General features: G+C 31.9%; 1 protein-coding gene across 1 annotated transcript; it reads left to right on the forward strand.

Moving 5' to 3' along the window:
* The first annotated feature begins 4,725 nt into the window (after positions 1-4,725).
* Positions 4,726-22,856, forward strand: Enoph (enolase-phosphatase E1). The gene is made up of 6 exons (XM_088189391.1): positions 4,726-4,880; positions 16,766-16,921; positions 17,277-17,419; positions 17,492-17,748; positions 19,489-19,652; positions 19,924-22,856. The coding sequence occupies exons 1-6, from the start codon at positions 4,761-4,763 to the stop codon at positions 21,337-21,339; spliced, it is 2,256 nt and encodes a 751-aa protein (XP_088045517.1). The 5' UTR covers positions 4,726-4,760; the 3' UTR covers positions 21,340-22,856.
* The last annotated feature ends 1,372 nt before the right edge of the window (positions 22,857-24,228 follow it).

A 24,228-nucleotide genomic window follows, 5' to 3' on the forward strand; every position in this document is an offset into this window, starting at 1 on the left:
TATATGATATATATATTGTGATAAAATCAAGTTAGATTGTGCATGATTAATAGTAAGCTGTAATAATAGTACATAATTAGTAAAATATATGTCACCGATTTCTGTCTGGGGTATCACTACTTAACACTTGTTGATTGTGTCTGTCCTGTAGTAACGCATTGGACTAACGCTTGTCATGTTGCAACGGAAGATTTACAGTAAATAAAGAATGGCAGTAATTTATCTAAACAGTTAGGATTTTTAACTATATTAAATGTTGTTTTTAATCAAGTGACTAGATATACTTCAATCCATTTTGGTATTAAGAACGGTAAAATGCTTTGATAAGCAATCAGGAAAATTATTGGATATTTTTTTTTTATTTCGACCAGCATTTTAAATAAACAATTACATTATTAATATTACTAACCATTTTATTTAAAATTTAGTTATTGCCTGTTCATATTTTCTCAATTCTTTCAGGATGTTCTTAGGTTTTAAACTATATTTAATTTTTGTAATTTATAATACGATTTCCCTGCGACTATTCATTTTTTGCACAAACGCTTTCAATCGCAATATGACGACCATCTTCAGGTGCTGATCGAATGGAATGTTTCTTTTCGTCCCAACAATCCTAGTCATTCCTTGCAAAAATCGATTGGCCCACGATGTTGCAGACACGTTCTTGCAAAGATATATGAGAATTAAAACACTTAGCAATATAAAATAATATATGTTTATATACATATATTATTTTATATATATATTTTGCATCCCTAAATGAACAAAATTTCCGAGTTAACCTTTCTTGTTATGTGTCCTTTGATAGTTTCAAAATCTAATCACTAGATTATGATATATATTAAAACAAGGTGACCAGACGTCCTCTTCAAAAATGTTGTCCTTCTTGAACAAAAATATCCGAAATTACTTTTTTTAGATAATATTTTTATTTTTAGCGTCCTCTTTTGATATTTTTAAAATCTGGTAACCAAAATTATATGATTTTTTCAAATTTATTCTACTAAAAACAGCCAGAAATATTATTAAATATATTATAATAAATAAAATGTGCCCTAATTGCCAACTTTAACCTTTTTCTAATGTTTTTTTACCTAACACCTTAAAAAAAGTTGGCCCAAGAACCATTATACTATACCGACCAACTGTCAAAATAAAACTATACATTTAATATGAATACTAACCTTTATACTATTTTATGGCAAGAGAAAAAATATTAAGTTTCTCATATCTAAAATGGAGTCATAGTATAGTAAAATCATAAAAAATAACTATATTCCCAAAATAAATAAACATCTGACGTTTCAAAGGTAATGATCGTAACTGTGTCAATTGACAGCTTTAGCTGTCAGAACAGCAATGGATACTGTCGGCTCGTCGACGCTAATCAGCTGGTTTGGCTATGAAAAAAAACTATGAGATTTTTTACATTCCTATTAAATAATTTTTGCCGGTCGTAGTAGAGTAGCAAAAACAAGCGTCAGCTGAAGTACAGCCACATCGCGAGGTGCAGTCAATATGTGGATCGACCGGAAACGTAAGTGGATCGAGCTCGTCGCTTCGTCAAATTAATGCGATCGGCAAATAGCTGCAATGTGAACATTTGAATTTGTTTCTAAATATATTTTTGGAATAATAGTAAATAAATTTAAACATACATTCCATAATATATGCCTCGTTCGATTGATTTTACTATTAATTTCCTTCTAAATATTTGTATTTAATTGATGTATTTAATATGATTCTTAAGCAATTAAATTTAAAAAATATAATTCAGTAAAAATGTTAATTTTTAATTATAAAATACTTACCTTACACAACGCGTTGTCGATTTCGCAGATCGCCGAATATTTCGAAGGAGTGAATGACTGCACCCCCATCGAAAGAACGCTTGCGTTGAACAAGTTTTGCCAGCGGCTTCACAACGGTGAAGACGCTTAAATATATAATATTTTATATTTAACTTTTTAATTTCATTGTACAGATAAATATTTTATAACATACTATACATTTAAATTGTAATAACTGAGGAATAAGTGCATAGCGTATAACTTTGTTATGGTGAAATTAAATCATACCAGAAAACATTTTTACAAAAAATCATTTAGAAATATTGCAACTATCCATATCAATAGTTTAGTTTTATAACGCGTACTAATCTTATTTTAGTGATTTATTAAAAATTGTAAAAGTTATATTATGCTTTTACATGCAAATTTATTAGTAAATTTACCAAATAAAAGATTGTCATTATTATTTTAACACTAAAGAAAAGCAATGTGGGGTTTTGATTCCACCATTCATTAATTTTGCATCAGTGGTTGTAACAATTTATTAAAATACAAAATGATTTTTATTTAAATTTATGTTTATTAAATGTATTTTTTCATTCTAAGAATAGAACCACTTGAAAATAACTTCAATTTATATTTCGCTATATATGACAATTGCCATTTAAGAAAAATAGCTTAGGTACATCAAATCATTTTATCATTTTTTCGTCTGGTATTTACAATCATATGTTAGCATTCTCTATTCTTTAAACATGGGTAATTAGTGAAAAAATGCGCCGAGCGGCAGTATGTCTAATTTCCTACCGGTATGCAGGCGTGTAGCGTAATGATTTTTTTTTATTTTTGCAATAAATGTCTGATACCTCTCAAATAAATTCGGTTGCTATAAAAACTAATAATATACTAATACCATAATAAGATTCATTTCATTTTAGCGTAATCCCGCCACAACACATTAATGTTATAGATTGAATATAAGTGAATAATTCCGATTTAACATCATTATTAATAATTGCGCAAAAAACCCATCAACCTAATAATGCAATGCTATTTTTTTCATCAAGGACTTGAGGAGTAGATGTCGAAAATTAATGAGAACATGGATTTTGTTTAAAACACTTTTTTAATGAATGCACTCGCGGCATTTATGAAAATAAATGTAATCAAAATACAGTTAGGATTTTTTTATTTATAATATATAAATAAGATTTATAAATTATACAATTACATGATAGATCAAGAGATATGCAATTTTTTAAAATCTTTTAAAACATCAAACATATTGTAGAAGAATAAATATTTGCACAATAACAAAAATGGGTTGTAACGTAAATACTTATGTAAATAAATATAATGTGTTACATGTCTTTGATCGATATATGCAATAAAAAATTACGAAAATGGAATAATTCATTAGATCAGATGTAGGCAAAGTTTTTTTTACCTATTACCCCAAAATATATTAATTTAAGCCGGCGTTACGCCTTTGTTGTGAAAGGAAAAAATATATACATTATTTAAATTAAAAAGGTTTATTTAATCTATTCATAGAGAGAATACATTTATAAATATAAAAAGTATAAATTAATTTATATTCTCATAATTAAACAAAAGGATACCTTTGAAAAAACAGTTTCAATTTAGGTTTTGAAGAATTGATACTGTTTCATATTTGATACAATAATAGCAAAAATTTTCATTAGATGAGAAAATCCTTGTTCGCAAATGTAAGTCGCAGCAGCAACTCTTTGACTGACTTCTCGTATTTAATTTGAAAGCCTTTGCAACTCTTGGCATCCAAAAATATAACAGATCTTCTTTTCTTTAAAATTCAATATGTGCTTTATTATTGGATCGAAGTTTTAGAATTGGCTTTGTCAATCTTTGTGTTTCGTCTAGTATATCAGGATTTTTACATTTAAAAAGATCTACAACCCAATTGACAATATGTAAAATTAGAGAACCGCTCTTTAAGTTTGGTAAAATGACTTATAACTGAATCTTTGATGTCGTCAAATGTAATATTTTCACAATCCAATAACAAAACTAACTTTAAAAGGCAGCTATCTTATTTTGTTCTGCTTTTTGTTTCCAGTATATGTTTAATCTAAACGCTGAAATTATATTGATATTTTTTCCCTGCGATGTTTATTCAATGCACTTACATACTGAAACATATTATTTAACTATTCAATGTGTGCAACCCACAAGAAGTTTGAAAACTTTTCTGTGAGAACATATTTGTGATTAATAATAATGTATTAAAAGTAGTTAATGTCTAGTTTAGGCCATGTGAAGGGTAAAAAATACAGTGATTACTTTTTTTTTAATCTTTCACACCATTTCTTAGACTTGTTTAATGATGATGTAGTGCCATTATGATGTACTCTTGATAATTTCTTTTAACTATTTATGTAGTTTTATTTATTTTTATCGAATCCTCATTACTCCCCAGTAATGTCATTCTTACCTCATTTGGGGTAATTTACCCTAGTTTGCCGACCCGTACATTAGATGTATTAAAATTATCATTTTACAAGTTAAACGTACAATTTCATTAGTACAAAAAATATTATTACTATAATGATAATATTCGTTGAGCTATTTTTGAGATAGTATACTACCTAATACCATTATTATTGTGCAATATTTCTAACTAGGTAGTAGGTTTATTTTTATGTTTTAACTATGTAAAATAATTGTTTTTGTGTTATTTAGCCTATATTTCCACCGAACGGATTAAAGTTGGTGCTGCCGGTTTCCTTTAAAATGATTTATTTTTTGAAACGAAAAATTCACATCTTATGGCCGATGATAGTTACGCTAAGGCCTTCGCTCGATCGGAATAATAAGATAAATAAGGGGTGCCGACGCGAGTTGAGAGTCGCAGGGCTCATTCGTCTGCACGCCGGAGACCCGCGCTCGCGCCAGACGGCCCGCTCGTAGCCCACAGCTGGCCGCGCCATGGCCGCCGCAGATGCAACCCCGATCCCGACCCCCGTCGCAGCCCCGGCCGCAATAGCAGCCCCCCGAGCGGTGCTCCTCGACCTCGAAGGCACCACCACTTCCATCTCCTTCGTCAAGGTACGAGCTCCGGTTGAATTCCGTTCGTCCCGTCGCGTTCCGCGGCGCCGGCCGGCTTCTCGCGCCGGCGATCGATTCGCTTTCTCTTAAACGCTCTTCCTTGAGCCGCAAGTCCAGAATCTTTCACGAAGACGGCGGCCATTTTTTTTTCACGAAACGCCCCCTCCCCCGCGCTCGTTTTCGCTTTTAATTTGTTCGACGACGCCCGGCTCGAAGTAGCGAGCGCGTCTGCTCGTTAAAGCGGATCGAATCGAATCGATTAACAGCTGTTCGATTCGAATCGATTCGTCGATTGAAACCTTTTTGCGCAACCTTGAACCGCACCTCGGACGTCAGCTGTTTCGAGGCGTTTTTGCAATTAATCCGCGACTCGTCGCGTTTACCGTTAGCGCGGCGAGCGCCCAATCGGCGGCGTTGCACCGCATCGCGGGCAACGTCGCACGCTAAATTCGATATGCCGATATGCAGGAAGAGGATCAGCTGGCGTCGGGGTCGTCGGGGTCGCCACTCGCCAGGTGTATCGAAACTTTGAGAACCTTTCGCCTTTGTCCTATACCACGTGTGCGAATTTCGCGGGCGCTGCGCCCTAAAACCTGTTAGCCCAGGCCACTCACCCGAGCTGATTTAGATTTCAGGTCACCACGCCATAACGTTCGATCTCAACGAACGGAAAAGACAGATCGCATTAGACAATCGATTTGTCAAATTAAATTTAATTATTTCCCAATGCATCATGGTTGCCTTTATATAAAATAATTAATATAATAGTATTTTCTGGCGTCGCGTTGTACACATCCCACTAAAAACATCTCTATTATCCTTTCAGAAATCAGTCAGTCACTGTGGTGTCCCAGTTTGTATGAAACTGGCAATGACTAGATTTTTTAACCATTGAAAACTGTAAACAAGTCTACACGTATTTTTTTCAATTTTTCGCATTTAATAAAAGTTATTTAAGAATTACTATATTGCTTTTTGGCATATTGGTCGGTACACGACAACTGGGCGACGGTCAAACGGACGATTCAGAGTGGGCGACAGAAAAAACTTAACATGCTTCGTAAAATATACATTCAATCGGAAAAGTATATTAAATTATAAGCAATAATCAATACTAATAAATATTCTCTGTCGTACCTCAGAACCTTTACAGAAATCCTTTGGTGAAAAATTTGCGCTGATGTTCAAAATCTCCTGATTTTTTCTACATATTTGTATATATTCGTATAATAAAGCAAATAAAAAGCATTTAAAATTAGCACCGAAGACAAAATTGACTAAACAATTTACACCCGATATTGTTAAAATCATTTTTAGCAAAATATGCATTTGGTTTAAAATTTTGATGCGAATTAAAATGTATTTTTTTCTAATAAAGGTAAAATACATTTTCTGCTCGCTAGAATTTCTGCGTTTTTTTCAACTTTTTTCAACAATAAAATCGTGCCGTCGCACGATTTTATTGTTGAAAAAAGGATAATAAGGATAGCCTTAATATTTTTAGCAAAATGTGAGATGCGACATGTCTGTACTTCTCCCGCTTATTGTCCCTTGAGAGAAATATTTTGCTCTTGACCTAATGAAAGTTCTATACTATAATTAGTTTTAGATCTTTCATTGATTTTGGTTTGAGTTTGAACAGAAAATGTACGTTTCGCACCTGTCAAATTTAGTTTCATAGGCATTTTAGAGTGGCATATAGTTTTACTAGCGCTTCGATAATGAAATTAACCTTTACTGAAAAATACACATTCACTGTTATGTTAATACATTGCGTGTAAATAAATAATATGTATATATTACTACGTATGGAAAAATTATATCATATAATTTTACTAGCACCTGCCAAATAAATTATATTTTCACCGGTGAAAATGTATTTTGAAATGATATATTAAAAAAAATATTTCTGCGGTAGATTCGAACTGAATTTCTGCTAGGGATAACCTGATAATTTCTGGCTTAGATCAGGGATGCCATTCCAGATTTTTCGGGAAGGAGAGGGGCAAAAATTGGCCGGTTTTTAATATTTTGATTTCATTAAATGACATCCATTTTTTACCTGCCCCCCCCCTCCAAACCACGTCATACATTGATCGCATTTTTTATTTTATTTAAGTATTGTTGATGATCTTATTATAGCACGATCTCGAAGATTTATTTGTATTGTGTATGTATGTTTTAACTTTTGGTATTTTTATATTGATAATAATTATTTGTTTATATCGAGTGTTTAAAAATATGGACCCTCGTGCTTTGCATGACTGCTATGAGGTAGTAGCTACGCCACTGAACCTATATTGGTGTTTGTAAACTATTCTAAAATTGATTACTATTTATTGAATAAATGATTCTCTAGTTCAGAAATAGCATGAATAATATATTGTTAAAATAAAATATTAAATGCAAGTAAAGTAATCAATTTTGAATTTAAAGAGTGAACCTAAATGCTTTCGAAGATTTTTAACCAGATGAAAAAAGCAACCATTTATGTTAGCTTGTGGGATTACCATACGCAAATATTAATAAATTTAAATTTCATTATCATCATTAATATTTTCATGATCAAATAATGGACACATTTCATTTATCATATAAAATAATTCTGTTTATGTTTCAAGAGTCTTATTAGGTAATAAACGGAATAAAACAGGGAAAACAAAACCTCCATCCTTTCTAACCAAAATCACTAAAAATTGAGAAAGTAAAAATGTGCCATCCAAAAATAATTATTTAATGCTTTGGCTCCATATTACGTGACTTTCAAGAACAAAAAATAAATCTCACTAAATCGACTTGTTCTTATCCAAAATATGCTAAAAGAAAACCTTCAAATTATGATGAATTGAATTCATAATTACAATATTCTACAGGAATAATTATTCTTTGCTTACCGCTACGATTTGGAAACGTTACTGTACTGCAGAAAAAATCATTTTCTATAATTAGAGTTCTGATTTGTGATGGGCTCCTTGTTTTATTACTCTGACCGCATTTCCAGAACTGCTATATATATTTCCAGAACGTATGTTCATGTCTTTCAGAAATGAATGATCCATCACTAATACTTGTCCAGATTCTACTTTTACATCCTTTGTTTTTTTATTTTCACATCGCCAGAATTGAATTGAAACTTCTTCATTAATTTAGCATTTATCATATAGAAATCTATTATAAGCATATTTTTTGTTGTATTTTTGACTTTATATTCATGAATATATCCATTTATGTAGAATATAAACGAGGGTAAATAAAATTAGTCTTTCTCGACAATGATCTATAAATAACACTTAAAATATATCCTATATGTGCATAAAAAGTTACATCCGGTGGTGTCTTGATTTGCGAGTTTAATTCGTTCCGTGACGGAGCTCGTAACTCAAATTACTAGTATATCAAATCAATTATCCCCATTGAAATGTCATTAACTGATTAATCAATGAGAAAAATTGAAATGGATTAGTGGTAAATACATACTACCTAAATTAATTATTAAGTTACGCAATACGTTTTTTTGCTCGTATTTTAAGTAAATTAAAGAAATACTCTAAGTCGAGATTCCACGGTACATGTTTTCTTGTTGTACTGATGTTTCTTTCACCAAAACCACATTGATTAATTATACATAAATGATAAGTAAAAATATATATTATTTATCTCGTTTAGCTCGTTTATGTTTATATCTTTTTAACATTTTTTATAAAAAGTTGTTCAATATATTGTGTATGCATACGTGTCTCAACTTGCGAATTGAATTATAGGGGTGTAACCCAAGTACATAGGTACCTACTACTTATGAATAAGTACTCAATAGAATTGCAAGCCCAGGAAAATATTTCATTAATAATCGCGTCAAATACTTCATGGTTTGTCCGCAACTCGATGTTACACCGTGACCTTAAAATATACCTATATCAGGAATAAAGATATTTAAATAAATATTTTTATTTTATATAAATTATCCGTATTAATTAATTTAATAAATTAAATCATATAATAAACGAAAAACATAAACATAATTTAATAATTAGCGGCAAAAATCTTACATTTAATCATTATAAATCTAGTTTTGATAAAATTTCCTCAAATTTCTCATTACGCGTCTAAATAAGTCGTGTCATTTTCATTAATTAGAAATTATTTTTTTGAGTGAAAACCAGGGCTCTGGAGTCGTTTTAAAATCTACCAACTCCTACTTTACCTAGTTCTTGGGCGTAATCCCATTGCCATGTGCTTATTTTGGCATATTTTATAATCCTGTTACTACAGTTATATAAATCAATCTGAATATATAAAAATATTAAAGTGATCTAATGATAACTAATTCTTAGACAAGAAAAATAGTATACGTAACTAATTTATTTTGCCAAGCTTACAAATTTGATCTAATTTTTTCCATATTTAATCTAGTTATTTTTTTCTAAAAAAAATCTATGGAGTCGGCATTCATGAAAGCTCTAAAATCAAATTTAATGTTTTTTTAGAGTGGTAAATCCCGATCAACTTAAACTTGAATTCGTGATTATTTCTGTTTATGATTTTTTAGGTTTGAATGTTAACCACGTAATTTTAAATTCTGACTTTGCTCCTGGTCAATAAGCGAAATAATACAAATCCTTAGTGATTCAGGCATACGACTTGGAAATCTGGTCGCCTTAATTTATGTTTTTACCAAGTCTCTGTTTTTACGGAATATCCTGAAACTTCGACTTGCGTGCAACTATAGAGCGACTCGAGTAATTATGTTATTCCAATCTTCGCCTTTGAATGAATAATATCCTTGCGTTTCTGCGCTCCTGCAAATATGGCGAACCGGCGGCTTGCCGTCGTCTTTCGGACGACATGGATTTTTTTATTTTATCGAAAGTGTATCCCACTAATATGATCGTGTGTTTGGTGTTCGCTGCTTACAATTATTATTATATTTGTGAAACTATCATAGGAATATGATTAAAATTATTTTTTATAAATTATATTTTTTCTTTAACGCATATTTTGCATCCCAGATTGAAGCTGTACTCGGCTAGCTCTTAATAATTACTTCCGACTCTTGACTTCGCAGACTTGGTTTTAGTACAATGTTATTTAACTTCAGTTGAAACTTATAAATATGTCTCCTGCGAAAAAAATGAAAGTTGGAAGAAAAAAAATCTCGCCGGCAAAAAGGTTTTATTGAAATTTTTGTTGCACGTATATCATATCACCGTTCGCGGTCCATATACATAACTGTGATTAATGATGTAAATTAGACGGATGTTCGTTGAAAATTATATCAATTTAGCAATAATTGGTATGGCAAGCCTCAGGTTTTGTACCACTGCTCTGTAGTCATACAAAGGATATCTTTGGTATTGTTCGAAACTTCAATGGTACTTGGAGATTTCGAATTCTGTGTCATATGTGATTTGCAAAGCGTAGTTCCCGAGTTTTAAATATTTAACAGTTATTGCGTAGTTTGAGCTACTTTTAAAAATATTTTTGGCGTTGTAAAAACAATATCATCTCCTTGTCAACTGAATTGAATGCTAGAAATAAAAATTACATTTTTAAAGATACGACGAACCAAACCGAAGAATTTACTTATTTTTTTGCAGTGCCTAGGTAGGTCAGTCCTTTTATGTTCAGTTCTTTCAACTAATTCTATAGATGTATTATAACAATTGTCCGCCGTAATATTTCGATTTGTATGAGCAAACGGATCTGCCACGCGTAGCGTAACATTGGTAGAAATGAATAATCTTTCTATTTATGCGACCTCGTGGTTCTTGTTTTTACCTGTGTAAACTTAGACGTTTACCGTGTAATGTTCAAAATATGTTCCAATTCTTTCAGTATCGCATAACGATTTTAAATCCTGTTGGTATTATAAACCGTTAAAAGGTTCGATTTCGATCATGTCTGTTTAATATATGAAAGGAATGAACATTTTTTAACGATGTGTTTACAATAATAAGACTTATCACTTATTATTACAGCTATTTAATCGAATCGATCGTACTAGTTATGCGATAAAAACAATTAGGTCACGTGTATGTGTTTTAGGTAAATTATTCCACACAACAGAAATGTCAAATAATGATATATACAGTCGATATATCAATTTATTTACAACTGTGTAAAGATGGAGGAAGTAGCATATGTTTGTATTTTAATATTATAAAAACTCATTTATACTTCAAATTTTGTCAACAGGTGAGTAAATGCCAACTACGTAGTAAATTTACTAGATAATATGATTATAGAAAATAAGAATATATACTAAATTTGAAGAGATATTACAGTGGTGTTTCATCGTAACGTATGATCATTAATGTTACTAGAATAAAGGTCTGCTAGTGACTGTTGTGCACGCTCATGATAGCACCTTGCTTTTTTGTTAATGTAACCATTATTTATTTTAATTATTTGTATTGATTGCTATGTTATTAGTGAACTTGAGCAATATTAAAGAATCAATGTGGGGCATCGTGTTTCGTACATTTTAGAATATTATTATTGAGTCATTGTAATCTGTAGCTCTCCAGCTGTTTATTACGAATCTGTTGGACCGAGCTTCAAAACATTCCATCTCGATTCTATAGAGATACAGAAAATTAACGATTTCGCGACAATGTGCATTGTTGAATGCGCGTTTCGCGACCGCGGGTGAATAGCAACGGGAAAGCGGTCCGGTAGGTGGCAGCGGCGCCATTGCATTCGCCGGAGATCAATGCACCCCACCCCGTGCTGCTTCTGATAGGGCCAAGCCATTTTACACTGGACCCGAATCTTTTAGATCACCTTGTATAGTTTACGCGGAAACCATTTAATAATAAATGGTATCGACACAAATTACTATATAGCTAAGGTCAGCAGCCACTTTCCACAATGCTGCATGGAACGTAGACAGTGAGACATTCAGGGAAAGTAGGGCGCTTCATTCTAAAACGCAGTTACTGTAGCTGCTGAACACCATACTCTGATCTATATATTTAGATAATCAAAATAGTTATAATGAGTCATGAAAAATAACATTCAAGTTCCAAGAACGTGTGAAAACAAGCTGTCGTTTCTAAGGACTTGGGTAAAATCTGGTTATGAATATTGATTATATTTTCCTTGTGCATTTATTTCAATGTAAAAATGTAGTTTGACCATGCTAAGGAATTATGATTTACCCCTAACTTTTGGCTTGAATGCATTTGTTCTTATTTTGCTTCATAAAGTTGTCACTAGAAGAAATATCTATCGCATTTTTTCTGTCTTAACACAGTTTAACAAATGATTTACAGAAAGAAGGTAGATTTATCCTTCTTTGTCGCCATTCGTAAAAGCTCTTCTCTTCTCGATGGTTATTATGTTTCCTGCATATATGTACATATTTTCATTTAAGCTTACATTCACAATTGTATGCCAAAGATCGTAATAATAAATACAGTACATACCACTGCGTTCACAAAATATCCGACCTTTATTCATAAAAAATACTCATATTCAGATACAACAATCTTACACTAATCTCCTTCAAAGTAGTCCACTTGAGCTGCCACATACTTCTTCCGACGGTTCTGCCACTGTTGGAAGCAGCACTAGAACTAGGGCTATCAATCCAATATTCGAATTATTGTTTTCAACTACAGTGGTACCTCGGTTTTCGTCGAGTTTTTCTGCGAAAAAATTGTCTGTTTTCGTCGGTTGCCTCGGATTTCGTCGGCGTTAGCTTGCCAGTGTGCTTTTTTTATTGATTGCGAATATTAATACATACTACAAATATTTGCCTCGGATTTCAACGATTGTTTTTGGATGAATTATCGACGAAAACCGAGGTACCACTGAATATGAATATTAACAAAAAATGCTATTACGCCTTCGATAAATATTTGTGAATAAAATGTTAATCTGCGTGTCTACTATCACCGAAATTTGCAGAATTCGTTCGTTAAACGTAACAAAATGTTGGAGAGGCTCACCCTTTATTATCGTTTAACGCTTATCTCAAAAACAGGTGTGCGTCGCAAATGTTTGTTATGTCCGTGTAACGTTTCTGTATTTGTTGTTTCAAGACGCAAAAGTTTTTAATCAGTTTATTTAATTCATATGCAAATCCGCACAAAATAAACGCTGATACGGATCCGATCTTTATGTATATCAAATTAGTTCCAAGCATTATTAGCTATTGAATATACAATAGATTCGATAAAATTATGAATTTATAATGTTCCATCAATTTTACTGTATTAATTCAATTGCAGCTGATCTTAATTCTGGTGATTTGAAAAAGCTAAAATGACGTCTCTATGTAATACATATTTTATAAAATTATAAAATAATTAACGATTATGAAAGTAATTACCGATTAATTAAAATAATTATTAGTAAGTAAGTATTAGTAAATTATTAGTAATTAATCGGATATATTTTGAACAAACTACGTATATTAAATTCTTTATCTTTAGTTAAATGACTTCTGTTGATGTTCGCCTAATCGCAGTAAATTTAAAAAGAGATTTATTTGTCAGCGAGTATCCTTATTTTGATTTACTGAATTTCATAGTTAAAAATGTGCTTTCGAAAAGATATTTGCTCTCAATCTTTTATCAGAATAAAGAAGATCATATTGCAAGTATCAAATCAGATTTTATATCAAGTGTTGAGTAAAAATTGATATATATTTTTAAATTTCCTAAATAATTGTTCAAGGCACTTCACATGAGCTGCAAATGTTGTTTTTTCGATTTTTTTGCAAATCTGAAAAAAGTAAAAATATAATTTAAGTTGGAAGTAATCTGTCGTTTGCCTTGCAGTTTTACCGTATCGAATACTGTGTGCACAAATTTCTACGTTTCGTCATTTAAACTTCATAGAAAAGTCACACGGTAAACTACGTATTTACTGTAGCATATTTATTTAGCGCTTCACCTAAGATGTCACAAATATCACATGAACTAAGTTTTTAAATAAACGATATCCTCCTCTCCATCTTCTTTATATCTATGTAATAAACACGTTTCGTATCTATATTTTATTACTTACATCCCGTCACTATATGTATGTCGGCCTTCCTACGCACATTCATCAATCCCTGACTTATTTTTGAAGTTTTGCTACTATTTTTTTCTCCCTGAATTGGTCTCGACCTGTTTAAAATAGGTCAATGGCTCCCAACCTTTCAACACACAAATTTATTTTTATTTAATTGGTACGCGATCCACAGTTTTACGTATCTGATTTTACCATTGCGAATTCAAAACAATTTTTACTTTAAAACGTTGATTAATAAAAAGTTTTTGTTCTTATTATCGCAAATGAGTCGCGGCATTCAATGTATTTAAGTTCAATTGATTCAAATTGCTAGTCATATAAAGTATATATACAAGATCTGATAAAAATATGTTATGTTGAATTTTCCTATTAAGTTATCTTGTGTCAGACATTTTTTTTTATTTACTCCGGATTTTTTATATTCGAGCATAGGCCCAAACACTTTCCTGCCGTCAATTGGTATATCAACCCCAATCGAAAGTCGTCTAAAACAACTACTCCACATTCGTGCGTATACATACATTACACACGTAATTAATCAATTATGTTAGCTTTTCATTCATTCGATGCTTGAATGAAAGGTACTATAAAACGCTGCCGTTAATTGCATTGAGAAATGTTCGATTCTGATTCGTTGACCCGCGTGTCGCGACCTTGACCTTTCTTGCTTCTTGCAAATACAATAACGCTTCGCGTATATGTATATTTATATATTTTATACTGTAAAATCAAAATTTGAAGTGGAACCTATACTATTAAAATGATTATTTATTTCGAATTCAATAAATAAAAACTAGTATTACTAAATACCAGTGACTGCTTAGCTGGACGTAGAAATGATTAATTTTCTCGTTTTTCTAAAGTTGGAAGCAAAGTGGTAAATGACTAAAAGAAGTATATTCCTTATGGAAGTGATATCAGTTTATATATTTTCTATGAATTATAGAATGTCCAACGCCCTTCCAGTTCTAAATCGCCTGGCTAGTGATTATTTGGGGCGCAAACATACTATTTTTATATAGTCTAATAAACATATAGGTAGTTAAACTGTATTTGCGTAACGGCGGTTTGGTAACTGATAAGTTTCGTAATGATATAATTATTTGGATTATGAAGGGTTCGGTATTTGTAGCGGAGATTTTTGACGTCTTACTTTGTATTTGGCACCGACCATTCGTTTTGTTTCTACTTTAAAGTGCTTAAACGCTCGTTTTTATAGCGCCGACGAAATAAAAATGAATTTCTTAGAAAGTCCAAAAAAGGAATTAGTTAAATAAGCTTTTAGAAAATCTTTCTCTCAAGTTTCGTCGCACGGTTGATCCCCGCTGCATTAATAGTTTTAATAAATAATATTAGTTTATAAATTTAAGTCTTTTTCTTATGTAAAATTACGCGCTGAAACCGAAAATGAAACCGAATTTTCAAGATATTGCTAAAATTTCCGTATTTTTCATTTAAAAAAAATGTTTTTACTTAATTGCAAATATTTCCTGTTCTAGTAGGCCGATTGCAAATTATTTTATATCAAATTAAATGTAACTGTCTATGCAACACTTTCGAACTTGTCGGTTTATATACTATTATGATTTTATTGGAGACTAGATCATTTTTAGCAAAAAAAATAGCCCCAGTTTCTTTAGTTTTAGTCTCAGTTTGACCTATTGCAAAGAAAATAAGCGGTTGTTTATCAAAATCGGTTAGAAAATATAGAAGTTATAATCATTTGAGTAAAAATACAGAAATTTAATTTTTACCCATTTTCATTATTATCTTGACATTATTGCGAATAATGTTACTTATATAAATTTCAAATGGTATTAAAAATGACAAGGTTCGATTTGCTCAGTCTTCTCTGTGTGTTCCATAACCTTCACTTGCTAGTGAAAATATTCACTGTACTCATCACTTTCATCGCCAAGGTTATCCGGGAAGAAATTTAAACGAGAGTGCAGAAAATTAATCTTTAAAGACATCTTCACCAAGTACATCTCCAGATCGAATCAAGAAAATGTCAAATTCAATCTACTATTCAAGATTATTCTTCCATTTTTTAAAATTTCGTGAAAGATGGCGATTTATTTCGTTGCTTGAAAAACGTTAAACGATAAATTCGGAAACATGTATAAAATTAAGGAAGGTGTGTTTGTGGATCCGTAAATAAATAAACTACTCAAAGACTTCAAATTCAGTTCAATTTTGTCAGTGGATCAGACGGAAAAATACGGAAATTTAGCAATATTTGAAAAACTGTTCTTAATTTTTGACTTCATTTTCAGTTTCAGCGCATAATTTTACATAAGAACTTACTGCTATGGGTCAAAACTACTGTAAACTATAGTAACCAGTAAATTTTAAATGGTCGGTTCTATGATATTTTGATAGATGCTTGCTATTTTAGCAATTTAATTTAATATAAAATTCTCTTCTATAATATCATATATATGCATACATAGGGTTATTCGAATAGTATTGGGAAAATATAATTAGTTTTGGTAATAATTTATTTGTAAAAAAAATACCTATTTAAATTGTCTTAAAACTACACTAATCTTGAACATATTTTTACGTAATCAATTTAATTATAATAAATTAATAATAATTGGGCTGTAAATATTAGTATAATTGCGATTGAAGGTTTTGAGTCGGCTTGTATTTTTTTAAATGTATGATATTAGATTTCTAACATATATTTTATCAATATAAAATGTGTGTCATACATTTTACAGTTGAATGATTGATTTACAATATGTATCACTGATAAATAATTATTTTTGTAATATTCTACGATGGTTATGATTGATAATTAAGAAATATCATCGACTTGCTATTTTTGTATTTAAAACTATTTTTTTTGTCTTTTTCAGGATAAATTGTTTCCTTACGCTGTTGAAAATGTGAAGAAATATTTAACATCTTCATGGGATGGCGAATTGGTTAAGGCCTCTGTCGAGGGTATGCGACAGCAATCCATCAAGGATGTAGAAGAAAAAATTGAAGGCGCGGTTTTAATACCCGATAAGGTAATTTCAATAAATATAACGTTACTTTACACATCTTATAAAAAAATCTATGATTTGTATTTATCCTGAAAAAAAAAATATTTTTTATTTTTACTTTTCTTAACACTAGGTTTACGGTATAAACCCAGCAATGTGTCATTAAAAATAGGTATATAGTGACCAGATTTTTAAGAATTCTGGATAATAAAAATAATGTTAATAGGTATATATATATGTATTGTATAAGTATAAAAAGTAATAAAAAAAAAAACAGAAAAAATACTGTCTGATACAAATCTGAAACCCGTCAATTTGCCATGTACCATAAATAAGTTAAAAATGTTATTTTTCTCTGAATTAATTTTTAACATTACAGGAAGCATCTAAGGAAGACCAGATAGCTGCCGTTTCAAATAGTCTAAAATGGCTCATATCAATCGACAACAAAGGCACGCATATGAAAGAACTATCGGGATTAATTTGGCAGAGTGGCTACGAGGCTGGTGAAATCAAGGGACAGTGAGTGCGAAATTGTTTAAAATTTATTGTACAATAATGATTCTAATTCTCGTATGTATTTTGAATCCACAGTCTGTACGACGACGTGAAACCGGCTATTCAAAAATGGAAAGATAGCGGTAAAAAGGTGTACATTTACTCATCGGGGTCCGTCCATGCGCAAAAGTTGCTGATGAAGTACTCGACCGCTGGCGATTTAGAATCTTTGCTCGATGGCTATTTCGATACGAACGTCGGTCACAAGAGAGAGACTGCGAGCTATAAAAACATTTTGGAAAAGATCGAATGCGCATCGGAAGACACTTCATTCTTAACAGACATTGTAGAAGGTTATATACTATTTTAATTAATAGTTATTGTTAACTTAACACTTAAAAGTGCCGGAATTTGATTTAACACGCTTATATGAAACTCGTTCTTAAACAGACTTACTATTAATTATATTTTAGATAGTATATTATTCTAACATATATCGTTATTATAATTCTTTCAATAAAAAAATTAGATATTTAAATATAATTTTGTGGTTTGAGATTTTGTTAAAAAAAATCTTTTCAAATATAAATTGGTTTATATATTATAAAAATATGACACCATAACGAATTCTCATTTAGAATCGATGCCGACATATTCTATGATACTTCAGAATACGAACAACACACGTGTTGTTCGTATTATGAAGTATCATTTTATGCCTTATGGCATTTTGCAAAAGCTGATAAAGATTTTAATTGAATATTTACAACCGAAAAATTCTCATTGATATTGTATTTGGTGAGCGTTCACGCCAATTTTTATAATTATCAGTAGCTTAGTTTTAGTAATATGACAATTTGAAAATTGCGATTATTTGACACTTTTTTCGTTTGTGCACAAATATGCCGGCTGTATGTGTTTTTTCGCGCAAAAGTGCGGCACATTATTAAGTGTGATTTGTTTTTTGTTTAAAATGCAATCAAAATTAGTATTAGTTTGTATTCATTAATCCTAAACAAAAACTGATGCTTGTGAGTTTAAAATTCAGTTTTTGTCTGTGTTCACAATTTTTTTTAAGTAATAGCAAAGTTAACTGTAATTGCTGAATAAAATTTTATGAAAAGTCACATAAAGTTAAAGATTAAATTTAGATGTTTTATATGTGCACGTATAATGTAGTATCATTCTATGCTGCATCTAAATTTACCTTCAGAATTAAATCATTTAAAATCCATATTAAATTTAAAAGAGAATAAAAGAGGGAAATAGAAAGACTATGTTATACACCTTTATTATAAAAACCGTATTTACTAAGGAATGTCAGAAGTTGAGATAATGGTCTACTCAATAGTATTATGATATATCCGCACATCATACTCGAAAGCTTCGGTTTTAATGTTTGGGATAAATCCGAATTTTGCACTTGAGAACTGTACATGGTGATTCAGATTTATATGAACCTAGCATCTAAAGGGTAATATAAAAATGTAAGGTTCATTTTGATCAAAATAGTTTTACCTCCTTATTGTACTGTGAGTGATGATAATCATTACATTTTTAGTGTGAAATTTGAAGATTAGTTCAAAATACATATGCATATATTATTTATGAGCATATGTACATTCTTACATTTTATTATATTTATTAAAATAAATTAAGTTTCTAGGATTTCAATTATTGTTAGTAGGGAGTATTTTAGGAAAATAAAGTCAGTATATTAATTTATTTTATAAAGAAAAATGAATTCTGAGATTTCTTATACTATTAAAATCCAGGTTATTGTATACACCAGGCTACATGGTTTCAATTCCACAAAACAACAAACAAACTAATTATATTCTATACATTATAAATATTAAGTTCGAGTGTCATAATGTGTACTTGATCCAGTACTAAAATAATAATGATTCGTTAGTTAAAACATCCGTTCGTGAAGAAATACAGTTTTACTAAATCAATTGTTTGATACATATTATCTAGCTAGTGAAATTATATTTATACTGGTGAAAATGTAACTTCACTGATAATAGTACATAGTTTAAGATTCACTCTAATTATTGTTTGAAACTAATTTGTATATTGTAACATTTCAGAAGGAAATGCTGCCAAGGAAGCTGGCATCAATGTAATCCTTCTATCGAGAGAAGGAAACGCGCCTCTTTCCGACGACACTAAAGAGAAATACACCGTAGTTGAATCGTTCGCCGATATTATATTTCCATCTGCTCTTAAAAGAAAATCGTCGCCTGCCGAAGAGGTTCATTAAGTTGTTATAATTTTATAATATTTCAGTGTAAATATTTTGTTACATGAAATAAATCGTTGTTGCCATTTGGAATGATGCAATGTTTTTGATATCTTCAAACCTATCTATACGCATTGAGCTCAGTTGTGTATACGCAGTCTGATAACCTCGTTTTGAACTGTCGATAATAATGTCGAGTGACGATTTATTTCGTGTTACAAGTATGGTTATGAATTACCACTATCGTTGTATTTTGTTTTAATACGGTTTTTTTCTCGAGTAGGAGACGAGACCTTCAAAGATCACTAAGAGCGAGCTGAATGGCACAGTCTCGAGTAACGGCGATAAAGTAGAAGAGGCTGCCGTCGATCCGACACCGATCGTAGATACCGCACCAGTAGTAGATTCCGCGCCAGTCGTCGAAACTGCGAAAATCGTCGAAGCGTCGCCGGTCGTCGAAGAAGATAACAAAATGGAAGTGGACGAAGAGGTTAAAGAGTCTGATCCCGAACCGGCCGAGATAGATTCGAAGCCGGCGGAACTCGAAAAATTAGAAACCAACGACAAAGCGGAATCGCCTAAACAGATAGAAGCGGAAGTCGAAAAAGTTGCAGCGATAGAAAAAGAAAATGTTACGTTAGAGGTTAAAAAAGTCGCTGAAAGCGAGGAGGTAAAAGTGTCGGAAGCCGATACCGAAACGAAAGAATCGGAAAAGACTGAAGAAATAAGTAAGACTAGTGATGAGCCTATGGAGACTGATGTTAGTGAAGTAATTTCTGAAAATAACGGTGCTGTTAGTAAAGATACGGATGTTGAAAAGACTGATATTAAAATGGATGCAGCGGAAGACGAAAAGAAGGAATCGGAAGACGCGCCCGTGGAAGAAACTAAGGTTAGCGTCGAAGAAACTAAGGTTAGCGTCGAAGAGAAAGAATCCGATAAACCGATCACGGAAGAAAAAGCGAGCGAAGCTCCAGTGGCCAACGGGAATGGAACTTCGGAAGAAAAGCTCGAAGTCACTTCGACGGTCGAAGCCAAAGATGAGAGTCCGGCCGTCGAAACCGAAAAGAGCGAAGAAAAAACTATAGTTGAGAAGATCGACGATGATAAATTGATCGAACTCATAAAAGAAGAAACGGTGGAATTAGATAAACAATGCGTTGAAATAATTTCAAAAGCTAACAACGTAATCGTGATCACTAAAGATTTGGTAAACAAGCCGAGCGAAGAGAAGATCGTCGAAGAGGACGATAAGAAACAACCCGAAAACGGCAAAGACGAGGAGATCGCGACTGAGACGGAAAAAGTCGCAGACGTCGTAGCTCCGGTAGTTGAAGTTAAGAGTGACGATGCGCCTAAAGAAGCCGTTTCTGAAATTCCCGAGGAAAAACCGGCCGTCGTAGAACCTAGTCAAGATAAACCGGAAGATAAAACAGAGAAAGCTCCGGCCGTCGAAAACGTAGAAACTAAAAATGGCGATAGTAGTAAAGAAATGAACGGCGACGAGGCTAAGAACGGTCACGCTGTGAACGGAAAGGAAACGAACGGTAAATCGGACGAAGGCGATGAAGATACGGAGAAAACGAACGGAACAACGGAAAGCGCCGAATCTAAACCCGACACCGAGATAAAAGTGAAGAAGATCGCAACGGAGGAAACTCCGCCCGAGACGACCGCAGAGCAAACAGTAGAGACATAAAATAAGTGACTTAAACTTTGATTATATTTATTGTAAAAGTAAACACGTCGGTTAATTTCTCAGGTATTTGTGACTGCCAGAATTTATTCTATATGTATGTACTGTATATGTGTAAGAGTCCGTTTTTGGAAGAAACATTCTCACTTCAAAAATCAGTTTTTCTCACATCGTCGATGACTTCCATTAGTTAAGATATGAATTTATTAACAATAGTCACAAACGCAAGCAAGTTTTCTTCTGTGTTTCGTTATTAATATTCTCTCATTTTTATTGTAAACATACGCAACTTTTCTTTTGTGCGTTTTATTATTTTACTTTGACGTTATTCTTTTTTTTTATTATTATTATTTTCCTGTGTAATTTTGGTTGTGACGTTTACGTCTTTATGGCATTTATGTAATTGCTAGTTCCTAAAAAATAATATGGGCGACCATAAAAACGCATTTAATACGTTTTAGACTTAAAGAGTAGGTGCCAAAATCGATCTGCATTTATTTATCGAATACTCATGCCTATTTTAATAATTTTATCTATCTCTCGATTACTACGTATACAAGGCGACACGTTCGTTTTTAGGTATAATTATTAATTAGTATCATACTAATATACAGTATTCTTATTTTTATGTTTAATTTTGTTTATGGACCAATTTTTAGGACATATTAATAGTATTTTTATTTTATTATTCTTCCAATATGCATTAATTATTATTATTATTATTATAATGTTTTTCTTGTGACATTTTTGGCAATTTGGTTGTATACGATTATGAATTAATTATTTTTTGTCTTTCGTCTTATGGGTTGTTTTTCTTTCTTCCAAATAAGTCAATATTATATTTATGTAGTACTGTATATGTTTATATATACGTACATCTTTTTAAACTAAGAACCTAAGCTCTATTATATACACGATAGTAGATTTATCTTACGATTAATTGAATTCTTTGAAATTAGCCACTCGAACGTTTTTTATATAAGGAGTTCGTAATAGCGTCCGAAGCCGGGGAGAGGAAACTCCGCAGCCGGACGCGACTCGTATTCGTTTTATTACATAACCTAAGATAGCAGCAGCTTCGGGATCGGAGAGGGTGATCGCCGGACTGACGGCGTATTCGCCGATAGATCGGACTGAACGACGGAAGGCCGCATTCGTAACTGTAGCGAATCTGAGATAGTTTTCCTATTTTTTACTTTTATAATTGTTTCTTACATATGAGCGTTTTCGCCGCGGGCGTCGAGCATTATTATATCTGTTCCTATTTTGTTCTAGTCTAAATTTTTTACTCTCCGGTACCGCTCAAATTTTCAAAGATCCGATCGGAACACGCCGACGAAATCGGTTTGTAAATTTTAAACTCGACGCTCGCGGTGCAAACGCACCGATGTTAAAATTCTATATTGCAAAATGGGAATCGGTTCTCCGATGATGTGTACTTATGAAAACCGTCATTTTGCAGAAGAAATTGAAATTCATTTGTAAATGAACAATTTATCAATAAATTAGACATGTCGAAACACTTGAACTTTTTATTTATTCATCATATATTACCTGTTGTATTCTTCTAATGTCGCACGCAGTTTTGGGATTTATAAATAAATGAAACAACTTTTCTTTTTTTATATATATAATATGTATACTTCAACAGTTATTTTATTTATTGTAAAAAAATGCCATCCATCGCGACATATGTTTTTTTTTGTCTTTTATATAACACATTATTATTCGGTTATCCTTTTCTATTAATTTACAATTCACATAATAATCATCTCTTTTTTAATTTAATATTAAACATTTGTGTATATAAATATTATTAACACACATAATAATCTCAATTCAATTTAATATATAGCAAAAAATCATCTCCGTCGTCGTAATAATAATATATAACTGCACAGTTTATTTCTCGTTTATAAAATTAGGAAGTTGCGTTCGCATATCTCAATGGTCCTATATACTTTGAGGGTAACAAAATAGTTGCGACCTGGAAACACTCTAGTGATCAGGTACTGTAAAAAATACGTTCGCCTCGTTGATCCCGTCTGATAGAATTCCTTCGGAAGGATCCGAAAGACGACCTCGCGTACGCTACTATGATATATTTCGACAGTGACAATTCCGTAAATTAAAAAAATATAACCATCGTCTCATTTGCGTTATTAAAATATATATATATATATTTATATACGGTCCTGCGAGATCGCGGTTAGCTTCCGAAGAAATTCTATCGTATACATAGTAAAAACGTACATATAGACATACCGTATATTTGAAAAAAACGCATTCGACACCCCCGAAGCTGCGGAAAAATAACTCGAATTTAAACCGTCCCTGTAGACCCGTTTTTAATACATAGTATGATTATCTATCTGGCTATTAATTGATTTTTGTACGTCGTTAATTAATTAATGTATAAAAATACGCCGTCGAGGATGTCGAATGCGGAACAAAGAGTCGGAAAGAAACTACATACACATTTATCGTAAACATAAATAATCATTTAAGTAACAGCACCATAACACTTTCGGTGGAAAATTGCGGTTTTTCATTCCAAACTATTGACTATCCACGTTTTCGTGTCGTTCTAATATATATATATATATATATATATATATTTAATAATAATAATATACGTTCGTCTTTAATAAATTGACTCGGAATCGGGATCGCTAAAAACGTAAGGATAGTTTTTCATTGAGCACCATAGCATCGATTCGAGCGAAATTCCCGCTTTGAACGTCGCGCTTTGTACTATGCATCGTTTTTTGTTTTTGTGTTTTGTTTTGTGTGTATAAACTACGTCATAAATTTTCGCACTTGGACGCTTTGCGGGATTTTCGCTCGAGGATGCGTCATACGTAATTATTTTTCATTCGACTATTATAGATA

This window comes from Plectrocnemia conspersa, unplaced genomic scaffold (assembly GCF_051122295.1).
Source record: "Plectrocnemia conspersa isolate PC_06_02 unplaced genomic scaffold, ASM5112229v1 ptg000008l, whole genome shotgun sequence".
NCBI classification, from domain to species: domain Eukaryota; kingdom Metazoa; phylum Arthropoda; class Insecta; order Trichoptera; family Polycentropodidae; genus Plectrocnemia; species Plectrocnemia conspersa.

Excerpts from the sequence above, each read along its gene's own strand:
- Enoph (XM_088189391.1), top strand. The coding sequence starts at position 4,761 with ATGGCCGCCGCAGATGCAACCCCGATCCCGACCCCCGTCGCAGCCCCG. Across the intron at positions 17,420-17,491 it reads GCTGGTGAAATCAAGGGACA|TCTGTACGACGACGTGAAAC; the intron begins GTGAGTGCGAAA and ends TTGAATCCACAG. Across the intron at positions 19,653-19,923 it reads AATCGTCGCCTGCCGAAGAG|GAGACGAGACCTTCAAAGAT; the intron begins GTTCATTAAGTT and ends TTTCTCGAGTAG.